The following is a 16,799-nucleotide window of genomic DNA, read 5'->3' as shown; positions in this document are numbered from 1 at the left end:
TCTGTTCCTATTTGTAGGTAGACGGTCTATTTTCTTTCCTATTGAAGAAAGTATTTATTTTAGGACGACTAGTTTCTTCTCCAGCCCAGAAGGATAAAGTGACTTTTTTGTTTAATGTGGAACTTTTTTTTTAAAGTCTTTATTGAGTTTGTTACAATATTGCTTCTGTTGTTTATGTTTTGGTTTTTTGGCTGCCGGTCATGTGGGATCCTAGCTCCCAGACCAGGGATCCAACTCAAACCCGCACCCCCTCCATTGGAAGGCTGAGTCTTAACCACTGGACTGCCAGGGAAACCATAGATAAAGTGACTTTTAAAGAAAAGTCACAACTTTTCGGACAAAAAGCCATCCCTTTTGTCTTCCCTCCCTCTGTATCTACCACGTCGCCAATGACTTTATATTGGCTTTTCTCCGCCTTATTGCAGAGAAGTCAGGCGGGCAGACTCCCGGAACCATTGTTCGCGGGTGTTTGTTTCCCGCCGGGGCGGATTTCTGGGGCCGCGTCTGGCCGAGACGGAGGCAGGAGTGGGAGCCGTCTCCGGGCTCTCCGAGTCCACCACCCCGCGCGGCGGACATCCTGGGGCCGCCCCTCGAGCCGCTTCCCACCGCGCTCAGACCCGAGAGACCTCCGCACCGCGAGCCGGCGCCGGGAGGTAGGCGCTGAGCTCCGGGCGACCGGAGAGGCCCGAGCGGTGCGTCCGCTGGGTCACTCGCTTAGACTCGCGGGCGCGGGATGGAGAGGCTTTGAGCTGGTGAGTTCCGGAGAAAGAACTTCATCTACTCGCCCGTCTGTCCTCCCCTCAGCCTCCCAAAGTGTACCTTGACCTTGAATCTCTCTGGAGGCCATGGGCCTCTCCCTCCCTAGGGTGGTCCCCGCCCCTAAGCCGGCCCCCTCCTCTTCCTCCACCCCCGCCATCCCCATCCCGCGGCCTCAGCCCGCCTCTCAGGGACCGTCACCTGCTCACTGACGGGAATGGTGTTCCCTATATGTGCACACGGAGGAGGCCCCCTGGCTGGAGCCCAACACCCACCCCCCGCGCAAGGCTTCAGTTGTCCCCAGCGTTTTCAGGTCTTCAAGAGCTGCCTGCACCGCAGGAGCTACAGCATCTCCCACTCAGAACTCCGGCCCTTCGTCTGTGGCAAGGCCTTCAAGCGCCCCGGCGAGGTATCGCTTCATACGCCAGCTCCGGTTGGGTTGGGCTCACACCTGCCCGCTGTGTTCTGGCGTTTTCAGGATGCCGGGCAGCAGGCGCAGCACGTTCTGGACCACTTGGCTGGAAGGAATTTCCTGGACCATGGAGAGACTGCAGGGGCTCCATAGAATCTCTTGTTTCTGGTACAGAAGGTAGAGGCTGGGGTTTTGGCCTCACTGTTTACTTGCTGTGTGACCTGAGGCTGCCTCTCTGGGCCTCAGTTTCCTCATCCCGAAATAGGGAATGGCTTGTGTTTCCCAGCCATCCTGGCCAGGGGTGAGAAGCAGGAGTCTCTTGCTGAATTCCTGACTGTGCCACAGCCTCTGTTTATAGCCTGAGTTAGATCACCATCCCATTCTGGAACTCAGTTTCCCAATCTGTAAGATGGGATAGAATGAAACATCCTTATCAGGTGAGCTGCAAACTCACCTAATACGAAGGTAGCACCAACTGCTCCATCACTTCTTTACAGCAACTCGTGGTGCCTGCTGAGACAGGTGCAGATAACGTTAGTTTTGATTCTTTTTTAATTGCAGGGGTGGGGCTGGAACACAAGTGAGGTGGGAGCCTTTCCTCTGCGGTGTGAGTTATTGGCTGGAGTGCTTTCCTAGGGCCACGTCCCTAGGTCCCATTAGGGGACTGTGAGATGCCATGTGGGGCTGGGATGAGGTGGATTGGCTGGGCCACCTCATGAAGGGCTTCAAATCCCAGGCTGAGGAACCTGGGGACTTGATCCTGAGGGTCATGGGGGCCATGACAAGATTTTGTGCAGAGGTTACATATGAGACAGCTGTGAGAAGAGTGTCAAGGAGGGCGGGGGCAGTACTGGGGGCCAAGATAGCAGGGAGAAGGCTGATGCAGGGGCCCTGCGCAGGAAGAAGGGGCCAGAGCTGGGGCTTGGGGAGCAGAGGGGAACATTCAGGATGAGGGAGGGATAGAACTTGGTGCCTTCTGGCTTTGGAGAGTGTAGAAGTGGGGGGGGGGGCGGGATGAGGATGTTAGAGCTTCCAGACTGGTGTGGATGTGGGGCTTAATTATGATCCTGTCCCAGGAGAGAAGCAAGGCTTTTTGTTTTGGTGGGGGGAGATGCTTTACCTTTGGACGGGGTGACTGAATTCATTCATTCAACCAATACTGAACCGAGCCCCTACCCTCTCCCCAGACCTTTGCTAGGTTCTGAGGGTAGAATGTTGCCTAGGACAGAGCGGGAAAAGCAGGCAGTAAAGTAGCAAATCCAAAAACAAGCAAGACCACTACGGACTGCAGTACGAGATGCGGAGGGAATGGCCTGACCAGACGGAGCAGGGCCTCACCTGCTCACCAGCTTGAGCTCTGACACAACCAGCAGCCGCGCTTCAGTGATGAAGGATTACTCGAGTTGAGACCTGAATGGCCAGAAAGGGTGTGTCCTTGTGAGGGGCTGGGAGGAGTATTCCAGAGGGCAGAACAGCAAACACAAGGCCCTGGAAGTGGGCCAGGTGGGCTGGGCGGCACTGTGGTGGTGGCAGCTTCTGAGTTTTATTCCAAGTGCAGCAAGGAGGGTTTTAGGTCAGGTGATGACATGATTCTGTGGGTTAGCGTAATTATACTGCTGCAGTGTTGCCATAGAGAGAAGGGACGGGGTGGGGTGGGGGTGGGGGGGGGGGGAGGCTGTCATGGTGAGCTGGGCCGGTGGCGGCAGTGGGTTGGGGAGAAGCATGAGGTGCTTGCAGACAGTGGCCATGAGCTCTGACTCGGTCAGTTAGAAGCACATGCTGTCCAGCGGATGTGTGACCTCAGTCCCAATCACGTGACCCCTCGGAGCTTCTGTTTCCTCATCTATAAAATAGGCATCCGCATGGCACCTCCCTCCTGGGTCTGCTCTGAGGGTTCAGTGCATTTAGCGATGGCTGGCACCATAGGAAGGGCCCAATAAACGTTGGTCCTTGTCATTATTTCCAGAGTTCGGGCTGGGCTGGGCTGGGCTGGGCATGGCTCTCATGGACAAAGCAAGTTTCATGGGTCTGAAACTCAAGAAAGGGATCTGGGTGGGAGACTCCTGTGGTAGTTGTGTGTGGAGCCCAGGATCTATGTTGCCCCCTTGGGGGACATTTGGCCAAGTCTCTTGTCACAGCTAGGGTGGAGTGAGATTGAGGGGTGAGAGACGGTGCTCCTGGCATCTGAAGCGTGGAGGCCAGGGATGCTGCTCCATATCCTACAGTGCACAGGACCGCCCCCCACAACAAAGAATGATCCAGCCCCAAAATGTCAGTAGTGCCAAAGTTGAGAAGCCTGGTGTAGACAGAAGGTGTAGTTACCCCTTTAAACCGCGCACACCCTTTCAGTTCACGTTTCCACTCTCCCTACTGCCCCCCACCCCATAAAATTACAAAAGAGGAAGAACCTCTAGGACAACAGTTTCCAGTAGAGAGCCATGCTTTAAAAAGTGAAGAGGAACAGCTGAAATTAATTTAATAACATACTTAACCCAGTCAGTATACCCAGAGTATCATTTCTAAATGTTATCAACATAAAAGTCATTCATGAGATACTTTACACTCTTTTCATACTCAGTCTTCAGAATCTTTTAGGTGTCTTGCATTTATGACACATTTCAGTTCAGACCGGACACATGCCAAATGCTTAAGAGCTGTCTGTGGCCGGTGGCTGCCCTTTAGGACAGCACAGTTCTGGAGGCTCTTTAATTGAAGCCTAAGATCACGGTTGTTGGGTCACTGGAGGTTTCTTGAAGGTTTTCTGAGAATGCTTCATCAGTTTCAGTTTACTGTTGCCCCATCTAGAGACTTTTTTCAATAGCTGGCAATGTGTGTGTGCATCTTCTGGCTTTTTAAATATTGCCCAGTAAAACACTAAGACATATCTGTGATCCAAACCAAATATAACTGTGCCCTCTCTGGCCCGCGGGTCTCCAGTTTGCAACTGGTTGAGGGTGGTTTAGGAGCTGTACCGTAAGGTGGGCAGCGGTTAGCCACCTGTGGCTATTTAGATTTAAATTAAGAGAAATGAAATACCATTTAAAATTCAGGTCCTCAAGCCCTAGCCACATTTCTAATGAGCAATAGCCTCACGCGGCTAGTGGCTGTCCCAGTGGACAACGCGCAGATCATAGAACTTTTTCATCATCCCAGAAAGTTCTTTTCGGCAGCTTTCTCGGACGCACCTCTGGCCAAGCCGGGGTCCTTGGTCTGGGCGCGACCGTAACGCCGGTTCTCTCCCTTCTGTGCCCCCAGCTGCCTCCCCTCCCCAGCTGCAGCGGCCGCCCCCCTCTGGTTCCCCCGGCGCCACGACCTGCTCGTGGACACGCGCAGCATTCGCTACTAGTTCACCGCGCAGCTGGAGGACGAGCTGCGGGCGCCCCCCGGCGCTGCACTCGACGTTCCAACCTTCCGCGTGCGCCGCGTGCCCCAGGCCTTCCAGCGCTCCGGCCACCCGGCGCGGCCTGGCGCCGACCGCCGCACTAGGTTCCGGATCTGGCCTGGCTGCCCTGCCTCTCTCTGGTCAACGCGCTCCTGCACCAGGACGCGGCCGCCGGACCTCGGTTTCCTCTCTGCGCGCGGGGGCATCGGGCCCACCGCGCTTTGTGCCGACACCACCCAGACACTGTCGCTGCTGCTCCTTGCGCCTCAGTCTCCCCCTTCCTCGATGGGAAGAGCCACTCTTGCCCACCTCTGCATCTGGCAAGGTTTAGCCCTCTCGGGCCGTCCGTCTCCCCACCTGTCCGATGGGAAGAGCCACCCTTGCCCACCTCTGCATCTGGCAAGGTTTGGCCCTGTCTGCACCGCGGTCTCCCCACTTGCCCAGCCGACAGAAACTTCCCTCTTCCCGCTCTCTGCCTCGTTTGGAAGGGGATGCAGGCGCGTCGGCCAGTGGGAAGAGGACGGATTGGGCGCGTCCGTTCCTTGTGGGACTTCGGGCAAAGACAGCCTCGCCTAGTCTCGTCTACTAATCAGTCTCTGTCCCAGAGAATGAACTGTCCCCGTAGGGAATGGGAAGGGAGCGGGGGGCAGGGGGCGGGTTGTGTGGTTCCCGCGCGCTCGGCCCCTCTCCTTTCTCGCGATCCCTAGATACTCAAAAAAAGCGGGCCGTCAGAGCGGCGGGCTCTGGGGCGGCGGAACCTTCCTTGAGGCGCGCGCGTTTCCGGTCGGCGCCCTTTCCCAGGGACGCCGCCGCCCCTCGCGCCCCCGCGCCCCCCGCGCCCGCGTCCCCGGCGCCGCCGGCCCGGAGCTCCCCCAAGCCTCGGTCCCGCCGCCACCGGCACTCGCGAGGGGAAGCCCGGGCCGCTCGGGACCTCGGCTTGCTCCTCCGGACCCGAGAAGCCACTGTACCGGGTACGGGGGCCGGGATGGAGGGAGGAGCCTGGCTCCGGGACGGCGTGAGGCCGGGCAGGGCTGGGGGAGGGGCTGGTGATAACGGGGGTGGGGGTGGGGCTGAGGCACGGCGGGGAAGGAGCCGGGGCTCGGGGGACAGGCAGGAGGGAGTGCGGGAGCGAGGGGTTCCTGGGGGCGTAGTGGAAAGGAGGACACAGGGGCTCTGGGGTTACAGAAGGAAGCGGAGCAGAGAAGTGGGGTGGAGGCGCTGTGCTGGTACAGCAGGGATAGGAATGGGGACATAAGATGCCAGATGCATGCAGAAGAGAGGGAGAAGGGGGCTTGGGAGAGGGACTCGGGGGCCCTGGTGTGTGTCACGGGGAGTGAGAGGAGGCCCCGAGGGGTACAGAGAGGAACAGCAAAGATGTCAGTGGCTTATACCTAAGGGCTGGGGAGAGAGAGGGACCCTTGGGTGGACATGTAGCAGGTGGCAAAGTTCATGGGCCGTGGGCTACGTAGAAGGCCGGCAGTTGAGGCGTCCTAGGTAGGCATACCTGAAATTTCGAGGACAGGTTAGGTAATGGGAGAGGATGTTGAAACCTTAAGGTGCTAAATGTAGGAACAGGATAGAGGAGCCCTGGGTGAAAAGTGGGGAATTGGGTTAGTGGGGCTCCGGGGATGTACCTAGAGAGGAAATTAAGAGAGGCTACAGCTGTATCCAGAGATGGGAGGCCTTCCAGGGAACCTAGTGGGGATGGAGATCTAGGAGGGTCTGGAGGCCAAAGAAAGGCTGCTGCGGTGGTCCTGGGGGGAGAGGATGCAACCTGAGCTGGGGCTGGGAAGAAGAGGAAGCGACCCATTAGAGAAATTCTGGAGGCAAGAGCCCTGGCATGACATGAAAGAGGCTATGAAGATGTAAAGGGGGAAATAGAGTTGGAAATTGATTGGCTTTTGGGGTGGAGGAGGAGGGAAGTGGCTGGGTGAAGCCCTCTGGTCCAGCTGGGGGATGAGAGGAGGACCCGGGAGGAGAGGCAAGTCGGGGCCCTGAGATGCTGAGCTTAGTTGTAGAAGCCCCTGAAGCTGCTTGATGCAAGTGGAGCGATCTGGCCTAGAAGCAGTTTCTTTTTTTGTAGGGAAGGTAGGTCAGTGGTACAGAGAGGGTAACAGGCAGTGAGAATTGGTACACTCTCCCCAGTAAGTGGCGATTTTAATTTCTCTCCCCTCCGCCGCTCCCAGCTGCCGCTCCAGATGCTCCTGCTGCCGCCGCGGCCACCCCACCCTCGGTCCTCCTCTCCGGAGACCATGGACCCGCCGCCCCCCAAGGCTCCCCCTTTCCCCAAGACGGAAGGCCCTTCCTCCACTCCTTCCTCGGCGGCGGGGCCCCGACCCCCGCGGCTGGGCCGCCACCTGCTCATCGACGCCAACGGGGTCCCCTACACGTACACGGTGCAGTTGGAGGAGGAGCCCCGGGGCCCGCCACAGTGCGAGGCACCAACGGGAGAGCCAGGCCCTCGCAAGGGCTACAGCTGCCCTGAGTGCGCCCGGGTCTTTGCCAGCCCTCTGCGGCTGCAGAGCCACCGCGTGTCGCACTCGGACCTCAAGCCCTTCACGTGCGGCGCCTGCGGCAAGGCCTTCAAGCGTTCCAGCCACCTGTCGCGGCACCGTGCCACGCACCGTGCCCGCGCCGGCCCACCGCACACCTGCCCGCTCTGCCCACGCCGCTTCCAGGACGCAGCAGAGCTGGCGCAGCACGTGCGCCTCCACTAAGTTCCAGACCCGGCCTGTGCTGACCGGCCCCTCTCTGGGCCACCACGTCTGACCCACACAGCGTCACTCCCACGCACATTCCCTTACTCCGCTGAGGTTACTGCCTTACCCTGGGCCTCAGTTTCCCCAACTATCTAAAGGGAGAAACATTCCTTCCCTCCCTCCCTCTCTAGCTGTGTGATGTAGACCAAGTCGTTGCCCCTCCCAGTGACTGGGAGCCAGTCGGAGCCCAGTTTCCGCCCAACTGTGCTGTGTGAGCCTTTGCAAGCGGCGTAACCTCTCTGAGCCCTGGTTGTCCGCCCCGAAGTGGTGAACTGTTGTCTGCGTGGAAGATTTGACAAAAGAGCACGGGCACGGTCTGGCTTATTTCTGTGTCGCCCCATTTCCACCCACCACCCTCACCCTTTACTCAATAAACATTCCGCACTCCATTTTAGGGCTCTTATTTGCGTATGGGAGCGGTGGGGGCGGACGGGGTGAAGCAGGCAGCGGGGTTGGGGGATGGAAACGGGACCATAAGCACCTGGGAACCTTCATCTCGGCCTGTGTTTCTGGCCGGAGCCGTTTCCTGATGGCCCAGGCGCCCCCGCCCCCACCGCCCTCCCCTGGACCCTCTTCTCTTTACCCTGGTCTTCTCTCCCCTTACCCGGCGCCGCCAGCTCTTGGGGGATACCCTGAAGCCACCGACCCGCCGCCATCTGCAACCACGGGAGTAGCCCGGGGCCGTTCCGGAGTCGCCCGGACCCGAGAGGCTGCTGCACCGGGTACGGGGGCCGGGAGGCGGGAGGGAGCCGGAGCGGGCCGTAGGGAGGGGCGGGGCCGGGTGAGCGGGTACCTGTGCGCTGGGCGGGGAGGGGCTGTTCCGACGGCTCGGAGGGGGCGCTGCCGAGAACTTGCGTAGAGAGGCCTGAAGGCCCGGGCCGCTGGTGGAACCCTAGAGAGCGCTGGGACACTGCCAGGACTGGGGGGTGGATGGGCGCGGACTGGAGAGAACCTGCAGGTAGCCGGGCGAGGGGAGGTGGGCGGGTTAGGACATGGGGTTCCCAACGTGACAGCCCATGTGAGAAGGCCTGAGTGCATATAGAGGGGATAGGAAATGCTTCTTGGTGGAATATGTAGGATGGACTGACACCCAGACTGGGATCAGTGGCGTGGACAAGGGAGAGGCCTGGAGGTCTATTAGGTGGGGCCTGCGGGCAACCTGTGACCTGAGGGGGGCACAAAGCGGATAGATAAAGAGAGCCTGTGCGTACAGTCGGTGGTGGAACAGAATCGGAGAGGTTTTTCAAGGAGGGGGTGCGTAGGAGCCTTACAGAGGGTCACAGAGTTCAGGGCCGAAGGACTGGAGAGGAGATGGGGGATGGGGGGGTTGCAGAATTCCTGAGTAGGTTACATAGAGAGGGGAGAACAGAGCCCGTGGGGCTGAGCTTCCCTCCTCTACTGTAACCTTCTCATCCTCTCTCCCCTCCACCAGGCCTCAGTCACCCCTCCGGATGCTGGTGCTGCCGAACCCCTGCCCCCAGCCCCTGGCGCTTCCCTCCGCTGAGGCCATGGAGGCGCCTCCCCCTCGGACAGGCGGGTCCCCAGAACCCGGACCTTCCTCTTCCACAGGATGTCCCCAGACTTCGTCCCCTTCGAGGCCCAACCACTACCTGCTCATAGACACCCAGGGCGTCCCGTACACCGTGCTGGTGGACGAGGAGTCTCAGAGAGAGTCCGGACCCGATGGGGCTTCGGCTCAGAAAAAGTGCTACAGCTGCCCAGTGTGCTCCCGGGTCTTCGAGTACATGTCTTACCTTCAGCGACACAGCATCACCCACTCGGAGGTCAAGCCCTTTGAGTGTGATACCTGCGGGAAGGCATTCAAGCGGGCCAGCCACCTGGCGCGGCACCATTCCATTCACCGGGCAGGTGGCGGGCGGCCCCACGGCTGCCCGCTCTGCCCACGCCGCTTCCGAGAGGCGGGCGAGCTGGCCCAGCACAGCCGGGTCCACTCCGGGGAGCGCCCCTACCAGTGCCCGCACTGTCCACGCCGATTTATGGAGCAGAACACGCTGCAGAAGCACGCTCGGTGGAAGCATCCCTGAGCCAGGCTGCGGGGTACCTCAGGTACCATGGGATTCGTGGGGAGCGTGGACTCCCGTCGCCCTCAGACAGCCGGGAGCGCCAGAGGCTGGGCTGCGGGGGCCCTGGACACAAACACAGGACCCCCCCCGTGGGGAGGCTGAGCCCTGCCTTGAGGAGTAATCTTCGGGTCCTCAGTGTTTTGGAGATAAGGATGGGAAAAAGACCTCGCGTTTACAGAGTGGAGTCCTCTAACCTCAGAGACATCAGCGAGTCCACGGCTGAGCCCTGACTGGAGGGGTAGGGAGCAGAGTGCTGTGTGTTGAAATTTTCGGGCCTGGAAACCCATGGTTGGGGGCCATCAGGAATCTGCAGCATCTTGCTGAGGCCCCCCTGCAATGCTGGGGGAAGGGGCCCCAGACCTGCTTCCCACTCCCCAGCCAGGGTCTGAGACTGGACACTCACTAAACACGGGTTCCACTTTGAGCGTGTGAGGTTTTGGGGGACCGTGTCTCTGCCGACTGCCTAGCACAGAGACTGAGCAAGTGCCTGGCCCACTTGGGCCTTGGCTTGCCTGGGAAGGTTGGCCTGCACTGGGGTTCGTCCTAGCTTGGCTCCTGACCACCTGTGTCATATAGGCCGAATGTTTTTAAATATTTCTTTTTTTTAAAACCACGATCCATTGTAAGAAACATTTTATATGGCAACCCCGTATAGATACACAATATATGCAAAACAAAGGTTTAACAGTAGTTACCTCTGCCATGTGCAGATCTCTGTTTTTTTCCATCTACTTTTTTTTTTTTTTTTAAGACTGCCAATTCCAGATTTCATTCTACCATATTATCTGCGCATGAACCTGTAGTTTGAAAAACACCGATCTAGGGCAGGTGCCTCCCCCTGGACGTTTTGACTGAGGCTGCAATTTATCCGTAGTGTGAAGTGGGTAGGAGGGGAGAGTGACACTTTCTAGGTGGCACAGACATTTAGGTTCTCCTGCTGCAGGGTTAAAGCACGACTCTCATAAGGGCTGGCAGAAATTCCAGAGCATGGAAGCTACCTGAGAATGGGAGGAGAGGCAGGTGGAGCTGGGCCAGAAGCTGAATAAACATCTGGCTTCTCAATGAATTTTCCTTGCGTGTCGGATTTGTGCCAGGCACTGTGCTGGGCCTCATTTCTTCTTACGACCTCTTTTTGGGTGGAGGAAAAAATTGTCTCTACTTCCCAGAGAGGGAAAGAGCTTCCCACCATCTAACTTCAGATAACAGTAACAGTGCCCTGTCTTGAGCTCTCACTGCGGTCAGGCGCTGAGTTGAGCGTTCTGCGTGTCATATCATCCTATATACCCACAACAAACCTAAAAGGGATTATAATCTCCCCACTTTACAGGTAGACTGAGGCTGTGAAGGAGCGGCCAGGACTGGAATCTAGGTCTGAATGTTCCAAAGCCAGCTCTTAACAACACGGGGGTGATGGTGCAGGGGTGGGGAGTGGTTTCTAGGCCTTTATTTTCGGGGAGGAGTAACTCTCCCTACCCCATGATCCTGGGAACCCTGGGGTCTGGCTGTGCTGAAGCCCACTGGGAGATGAAGGAGCGAAGGAGCGGAGCGGGTTGCAGGGGTCCACACCGGCCAGTTCCCAGGGTATCTCTTAAGGGGATCCTCCCTGTGCTTCAACTTTCCCGGCTGTTTCCTATATTTCCCCGCCTCTCCCGGGCCGGACTCGGCGCGCCGTCGCCCCCCCACTCCCCCACCCCTGGGGACCCCCGGAGCTGCCAGCTCTCCAGGAATTGGGAAATTCGTGACGTTCCCTGCCCAGGCTTCGCCAAGGGCGGGGGTGCGCTGCAAGGGGCCATCGCGCAAGTGCGGCCCCGGCCTCCGCCGCAAACGGCCGGCCTCATCTGGGGCCGGGGACTCCTGGAGGAGGCACGCCAACTGGCGCATCGGGCGGTCCTGGCGTCCCTGCCTTTCCCATCGCCCGGCTCCGAGATTCGCCGCCTCTGCCGCCCTGCCCGCGGGTGTGCGGTCGCTTCCCTCCGCTCCCCGTTATTCTTTGCAGACGCTCCCCGGCGCCGGGCATGGGCGCCGCCGCCGCCGCTGCCGTCGGTCCTCGGGCCGGATTCCGCGCGCGGGTGGGTGAGCGTGGGGCCCCGGCCAGTCCGACCCCGGGCACCTGCGGGCCGTGGGGGCGGTGGTGGCCGCGTCGGCACCTGCGGCCAGGTGCATCCCCCGCTGAGACCACTTGCCACCGTCGCTCCCCCTCCCACCCGCGGGACAAAGGGCGGGGGCGGGGGCGCATCCCCACTCACGACCTTCCCCCGCACTGCGCACGCGCCCAGCTCCCCAACGGGCGATCGCCTTGATCGCCCACGCGAGTGCGTGGGGTGACCGGGGGTGGGGAGGCGCGGCTCGTGGCTTGGGCCCCCACCCTGCCTGGAAGTTGGGGCACACTCTCCCTCCCCCGCACCTCTCACTTCTTTGGCCCCGAGGCGACCTGTGATGAGGTTCTGTCCTATTTCGGCCAGGATGTGCCTGCTCTGTCAACCCCACCGGTCCTTCTTCCAGCACCCTCGTTCTCTAGAGTCTAGGAGTTTGTAACCCCAGGGGTCCTCCCTCAGTCCTGAGGGGTCTGGGTCCCCTCCTCCATGAGACCCAGGAGTCCCGGCCCTCAGCACGCCCTCCCGCAGTCGTGAGCCCCAGCTCCCCCGGGATGTCCCCGAGGAGTCCGTCTGTGTTCCTTCATCTGTGGCTGCTGTTTCTGTCCAGTGCCCCTGAGGCTCTCAGCTGCTGGGGTCCGCAGGAGGCCGCACCATGAATGAGCGAAACATTAGCCGGAGGAGGACAGGTGAGGAACTGGACCTTGCTCCACCCTTGGTCCCACAGCTGCTGCCCGTTGTCCCTGCCCTTTCTTCTCCAGGGCTGCGTGGTTGGGGGCTGGTCCGAGGCTCCTTGGGACTTCCCTGGGGTGACCCCGGCCTCTTTTTTCCAGTGAAGAAGGACAATGAGGCCTTCGAGATTTCCATCCCCTTCGACGAGACGCCCCACCTAGACCCACAGATCTTTTACAGTCTGAGCCCCTCTCAGGGAAACTTCGAGGGTGAGTTGGTTGAAGGGGGACTTGAGTCAGGCAGGGGTGCAGGGCCCTGAGGCCTGGGGTCGACCAGGGTCCTCTGCTGTCCCTAGAGCCTCCGGAGGCTGCGTCCCCGACTGTGGCCCTGATGAACGGTGTTAGGGCCCAGCTGCACATGGCCCTGGAGAGGAACTCATGGCTGCAGAAGCGCATTGAGGACCTGGAGGAGGAGAGGGACTTCTTGCGGTGTCAGCTGGACAAGTTCATCTCCTCTGCCCGCATGGATGCAGGTGAGGCCGCCAGTCCCCTCCCCATCTCACTCCTGGGCCCCGGCACCCAGCTCGGCCCTCCTCAGGGACACAGGACCCTTCTCACCCACACTCATCCTCTGGCGGCTCAGGGGGACCTGTCATTTTGCCCTCTCCTTGCACCTGTGGCTATGTCTGGGGCTTCAAGCCCAGCTTCCTTCCTGCTTGAGTCCTTCTGCTGCTGGACAGGACACTGTGCCCTGCTGGTCCATGTATTCTGAACACTGCCCCATCCCCTTCCCTTATAGGGCTTTTCTCTGCCAAATCTTTAGCTGTGTTTTGGTGGATCCAGACTCTCCTCTCCCCTTCCTGCCGTTCCGCCCCTGGCTGGCTCCCTCAAAAGCTTCCGCTTCCCTCTCTGTGAAGTCAGCTGAAAGTCTGGGCAAAAGGCCTGTGTTTTTTCAACACCTACTTTACTGAGGACCCCTCTGCTCTTGAGCCACCTCTAGCCTGGGCTGCTGGGGCCTCCCACCATCCACCCACGCTGACGGGAACCTACCAAGGATGGTCAGGCCCAGGGTGTTCTGGATTTACTCGGTGGGAACCCCAACACTGGACCTCCAAACCCACCCTTCGGAGGGCCCTGCATCAGAACCCCCGCTGCTTCCTCTGTCTGAGTGAGGGTGGGCGCCTGCCCTTCCCAGTGCACTAGACCCAGAGACTAAGGTTTCCCTCTGGGTCTGCACTCCCACCCCCACCCAGGCTTTGCCTGCCTCTCCGCTTATAGAGGCCTCACTGGGTCCCCAGAACACCCCTCCTCCATCGTGGGAACCCCACAAAGTCAAAGACTCTCTCGAGGTCCCCGGGACTCTCTTGGTCCACTGGGCCCCTCCCCCAGACCTCTTGCCACCAAGTTGAGGAGCATCCTCAGCCCATGCCCCACCCCACAGAGATTTGGGATCTCTGTCCCCAAATCCCAGCTGCTTGTGGAACTTCAGCATCTACAGTGCACTTCCTGCCTGTTCCCTCCTTGGGGACCCCTTCCTGGGGACCTGTGTGACAGTGCTGTCGGTCCCCACCTGGCCGACTCCTCCTCCCTCCCTCCTGTTCGTGAAGTTCACGCATGCGCGTGTCTCCTCTCACCTCTCCAGAGGACCACTGCCGGCTGAAGCCTGGGCCCCGGAGGGCTGAGGGGGACGGCAGAGGCGGGGCTGGGGGCGAGGCCTCAGACCCCGAGTCGGCTGCCTCCTCACTCAGCGGAGCATCTGCACAAGGCAGTAACGGGGAGAGGAAAAGGCAGAAGCAGAAAGGGGGCACTGGCCGGAGGCGCTTCGGGAAGCCCAAGGCCCGAGAGAGGCAGCGGGGTAAGCGAAGCACAGGGGGTGGGGGTCTCTGGGGCTCTGGGCTGGGGACTTGCTGTGTGACCTCCAAGGAGCTCCCCCTTGTCCTCCCAAGCCTTGGTCTCCCCATCAGCAAAGAGACCAGACCTGGTTGTCTGTCCTGGCCTCCACGTGTGGTCCTGGTTTACAATCCTTAAATCTGTGTCCACCCTCACCGCCGCCTGGGGCTTGACCTTCCTGAGCCTTGGGCTCCTGTCAGTAACAGGGGAGGGGGCGATGGCCCAGGTGGGCTGGGAACTCCACCCTTGAACCCACTCCCTCCTTCATTTTTCCTCCTCATCCCCCTCCCTGGGCTTGCCTTCTCTGATTTTCCTCTGGTCCGACTCCTGTCTACATTTCTTCCGCCTCTTGTAACTCTCACTGCTTTTCCTCGTTCTCTGTTTTGTTCTCCTGATCTTCTGGCCTCCCCTTCCCACTTCCTCTCTCTGCCCCCCCCCCCCCCAATGCCTCTCTCTCGCTCTCTCCCCTCGGCCCTGCAGTGAAGGACGCCGACGGTGTGCTCTGCCGCTACAAGAAGATCCTGGGCACCTTCCAGAAGCTGAAGAGCATGTCTCGGGCCTTCGAGCACCACCGAGTGGACCGCAACACGGTGGCGCTGACCACGCCCATCGCGGAGTTGCTCATCGTGGCCCCCGAGAAGCTGGCGGAGGTGGGCGAGTTCGACCCCTCCAAGGAGCGTCTGCTCGAGTACTCGCGCCGCTGCTTCCTGGCCCTGGACGATGAGACCCTCAAGAAGGTGCAGGCCCTCAAGAAGAGCAAGCTGCTGCTTCCCATCACTTACCGCTTCAAGCGGTGATCCCGCCCCACCTGGCCCGGGACACGCCCCCGGCCCCTCTTTCCCTCCCCGTCCGCCCTCCCGGCATTGGTCAAGCGTCTGTAGGAGTGGTGGGCCCTCGCGAGGGCATGGGGGCGGATGGGTGGCCTGTTTCTGCGCGTGCCTCTCTCCTTCCTCTCCTGCGGACCGCCACCCCCTTCCCGGGTCCCTTGTATATAGATCTGCCCCTTTGCCTCTCTCATTCTTAGCATCCTCCCCGTCCTCCGCATTCCCTGGGGTGGGGGCGGTCCAAGAACTACTGTCCAGGGGCCGGTTTCTGCCCTTTCCTAAACACTGGCACCCCCTCCCACCTGAGCGGCACCGTCCTGCCGTCACCCGGCCCTTGCTCCTGGGAAAACTGCGGGACTGCGAGGCGAGGGCACTGTACATACCCCGTTGCCGCCCCCAGCCCCAAGGAGAGGCTGGCCCACCTGCCCGTCCTGCAAGGAACTCCCAAACCGCGTTCCGGGACCGCCTCGAGTCCACGTGAAACAGATAATTATTAAGTGAATTTAAATTAAAAAGAGATGATAAAATTTGGAATAAACTGGGCCCCGGCCTTTTCCTGGGAGGGGGTGGCCGTTGCCGCGAAGACGGTGACGGAGGCTCTGAGGGGTTCCGGGGCACGGACGGTCAGGCGGGAAACGGTGAGGTTGGGGAGACGGTGTAATTAGCTCCCCGGAGACAGGGGTGGGAGGGGAGAAGGAGCTGTGCCCTGGGGAACTCGGAGGGGCAGAGCTCCGGAAAAAAGGCGTGAGCACTACCCGCTGGGCTACTTGGACTAGAGGCACGGAGGCAGGAGGCGGGTCTGAATGAAACCTCTGGCGGAGGCGGCCAACGAGGGGAACGGGGACTCTCTGAGCGTAGGCTTCCGCCAGGAGGCGCTAAAGCGAAATTATCTGCCTCCCGGAAGTGTCCGCTACGTCGCCTGCTGCGCCTGCGCGGCGGGTGGGTGGGTGGGGCGGGCGCGCTTGTGCGGTTGCCACGGCAACCAGGAGAGGGCGGCCTAGCTTAAAGGTCGGGAATGCAGTACTTTCCCTGGAGGAAGGGAAAGACTCGCGCACGCGCTCTGGGGGCTCGGGAAGCGGGCACCCTTCCGGAACAGTTGAGAAACCTCGCCTCAGACCGGCTTCTACGCAGGCGCAGAAGCCCACCTCGCGCCCCGCCTCTTCCCCCTTGCGCAGGCGCACAAAGCCGCTCTGGCAACCTCCGCAGCGGCCGCGCGCACCCTTCACCCCGCTGGCTGATTTTGTCTCGCGCAACCTTCTTAGGTCCTCCGCAAGATCAGCCCTTCTTTTCCTCCCCTTTCCCCACCCGGAGAGCCAGGTTGCGAGAGCCGGGACCCTGCCCCTTCTCCGTTTCCCTTCCCCTGACCCACCTCTCCTCTGTCCTCCCTCCCTTTTCGGTTCCCGGAGCCGGAAGGAGCCGAAGTGCCGACGGAAAAAGTCGAAGCTATCTCCCGTGAGTGAAGCCTTCCCGAAGCGGTGGCGGAAGGAGCCGAAGTTCTCCGAGAGGGGAGGAGGGTGCTCCTGGAATCTCCGGAAAGAGCCGAAGTTTGGAAACGAGTTTAATCTCTGGTTGGGTCTGAGGGCGAGCTCCGGAAGCCTTCGGAAAGTGACGAAGTCCGGGACGGTTAGGCTTGTCGGAAGTAGCCGATTGCTTGGACAGGGCCGGCGGAGAAGAGCGGGGAGAATCTGCGCAAGCAAAGACTGGGACAATTTCAATTTTCGGAAGAAGCCGAATTCTTAGAGGGGGCTGGATGCAGAGGAACGCGAGGATCTACGGAAACATCTGAACGTTGAAGAGCTAATATCCGAAAAGTTACGAAAACCTGGGAAGGCGGCGAAACCCTCGCTTCGGGTGTTTTCGGAAGCAGCCGTAGCTGCTGCTCCCGAGGCTGTCGTCTACGGTCCGGAAATAGCCGACGCGTTTCGGAG

At 60.2% G+C, this 16,799-nt stretch overlaps 3 protein-coding genes across 10 annotated transcripts; all 3 read left to right on the top strand.

The window, feature by feature from the left end:
* Positions 1-7,715, top strand: ZNF580 (zinc finger protein 580). Of its 4 annotated transcripts, none has more exons than XM_089902526.1 (2): positions 1-752; positions 6,737-7,715. In XM_089902526.1, the coding sequence occupies exons 1-2, from the start codon at positions 201-203 to the stop codon at positions 7,265-7,267; spliced, it is 1,083 nt and encodes a 360-aa protein (XP_089758652.1). In that variant the 5' UTR covers positions 1-200; the 3' UTR covers positions 7,268-7,715. The 4 variants fall into 4 exon arrangements, with proteins under 4 accessions (XP_089758652.1, XP_022440703.1, XP_089758654.1 ...); XM_022584995.2 differs by lacking the exon at positions 1-752 and adding an exon at positions 1,514-1,605; XM_089902528.1 differs by lacking the exon at positions 1-752 and adding an exon at positions 1,618-1,701.
* Positions 1,618-9,367, top strand: ZNF581 (zinc finger protein 581). Of its 3 annotated transcripts, none has more exons than XM_089902532.1 (2): positions 1,618-1,701; positions 8,742-9,367. In XM_089902532.1, exon 2 carries the CDS (start codon positions 8,761-8,763, stop codon positions 9,352-9,354), a length of 594 nt encoding a protein of 197 aa, XP_089758658.1. In that variant the 5' UTR covers positions 1,618-1,701; positions 8,742-8,760; the 3' UTR covers positions 9,355-9,367. The 3 variants fall into 3 exon arrangements, with proteins under 3 accessions (XP_089758658.1, XP_022440699.1, XP_022440700.1); XM_022584991.2 differs by lacking the exon at positions 1,618-1,701 and adding an exon at positions 7,740-8,031; XM_022584992.2 differs by lacking the exon at positions 1,618-1,701 and adding an exon at positions 8,067-8,267.
* Positions 9,368-11,194: 1,827 nt separating this feature from the next.
* Positions 11,195-16,798, top strand: CCDC106 (coiled-coil domain containing 106). Of its 3 annotated transcripts, XM_022584988.3 has the most exons (5): positions 12,087-12,175; positions 12,320-12,427; positions 12,514-12,690; positions 13,800-14,012; positions 14,528-16,798. In XM_022584988.3, exons 1-5 carry the CDS (start codon positions 12,142-12,144, stop codon positions 14,842-14,844), a joined length of 849 nt encoding a protein of 282 aa, XP_022440696.1. In that variant the 5' UTR covers positions 12,087-12,141; the 3' UTR covers positions 14,845-16,798. The 3 variants fall into 3 exon arrangements, with proteins under 3 accessions (XP_089758655.1, XP_089758657.1, XP_022440696.1); XM_089902529.1 differs by having other exon boundaries at positions 11,195-12,427; XM_089902531.1 differs by lacking the exon at positions 13,800-14,012 and having other exon boundaries at positions 11,195-12,427.
* The last annotated feature ends 1 nt before the right edge of the window (position 16,799 follows it).

The sequence above is a fragment of the Delphinapterus leucas genome, chromosome 20 (genome assembly GCF_059928025.1).
Source record: "Delphinapterus leucas isolate spDelLeu-1000000601 "Yukka" chromosome 20, BTC_Dleu_Yukka2, whole genome shotgun sequence".
In the NCBI taxonomy this organism is placed as follows: domain Eukaryota; kingdom Metazoa; phylum Chordata; class Mammalia; order Artiodactyla; family Monodontidae; genus Delphinapterus; species Delphinapterus leucas.
The sequence above is the reverse complement of the archived record's forward strand: the minus strand, read 5'-3'. Positions and strand labels throughout refer to the sequence as shown.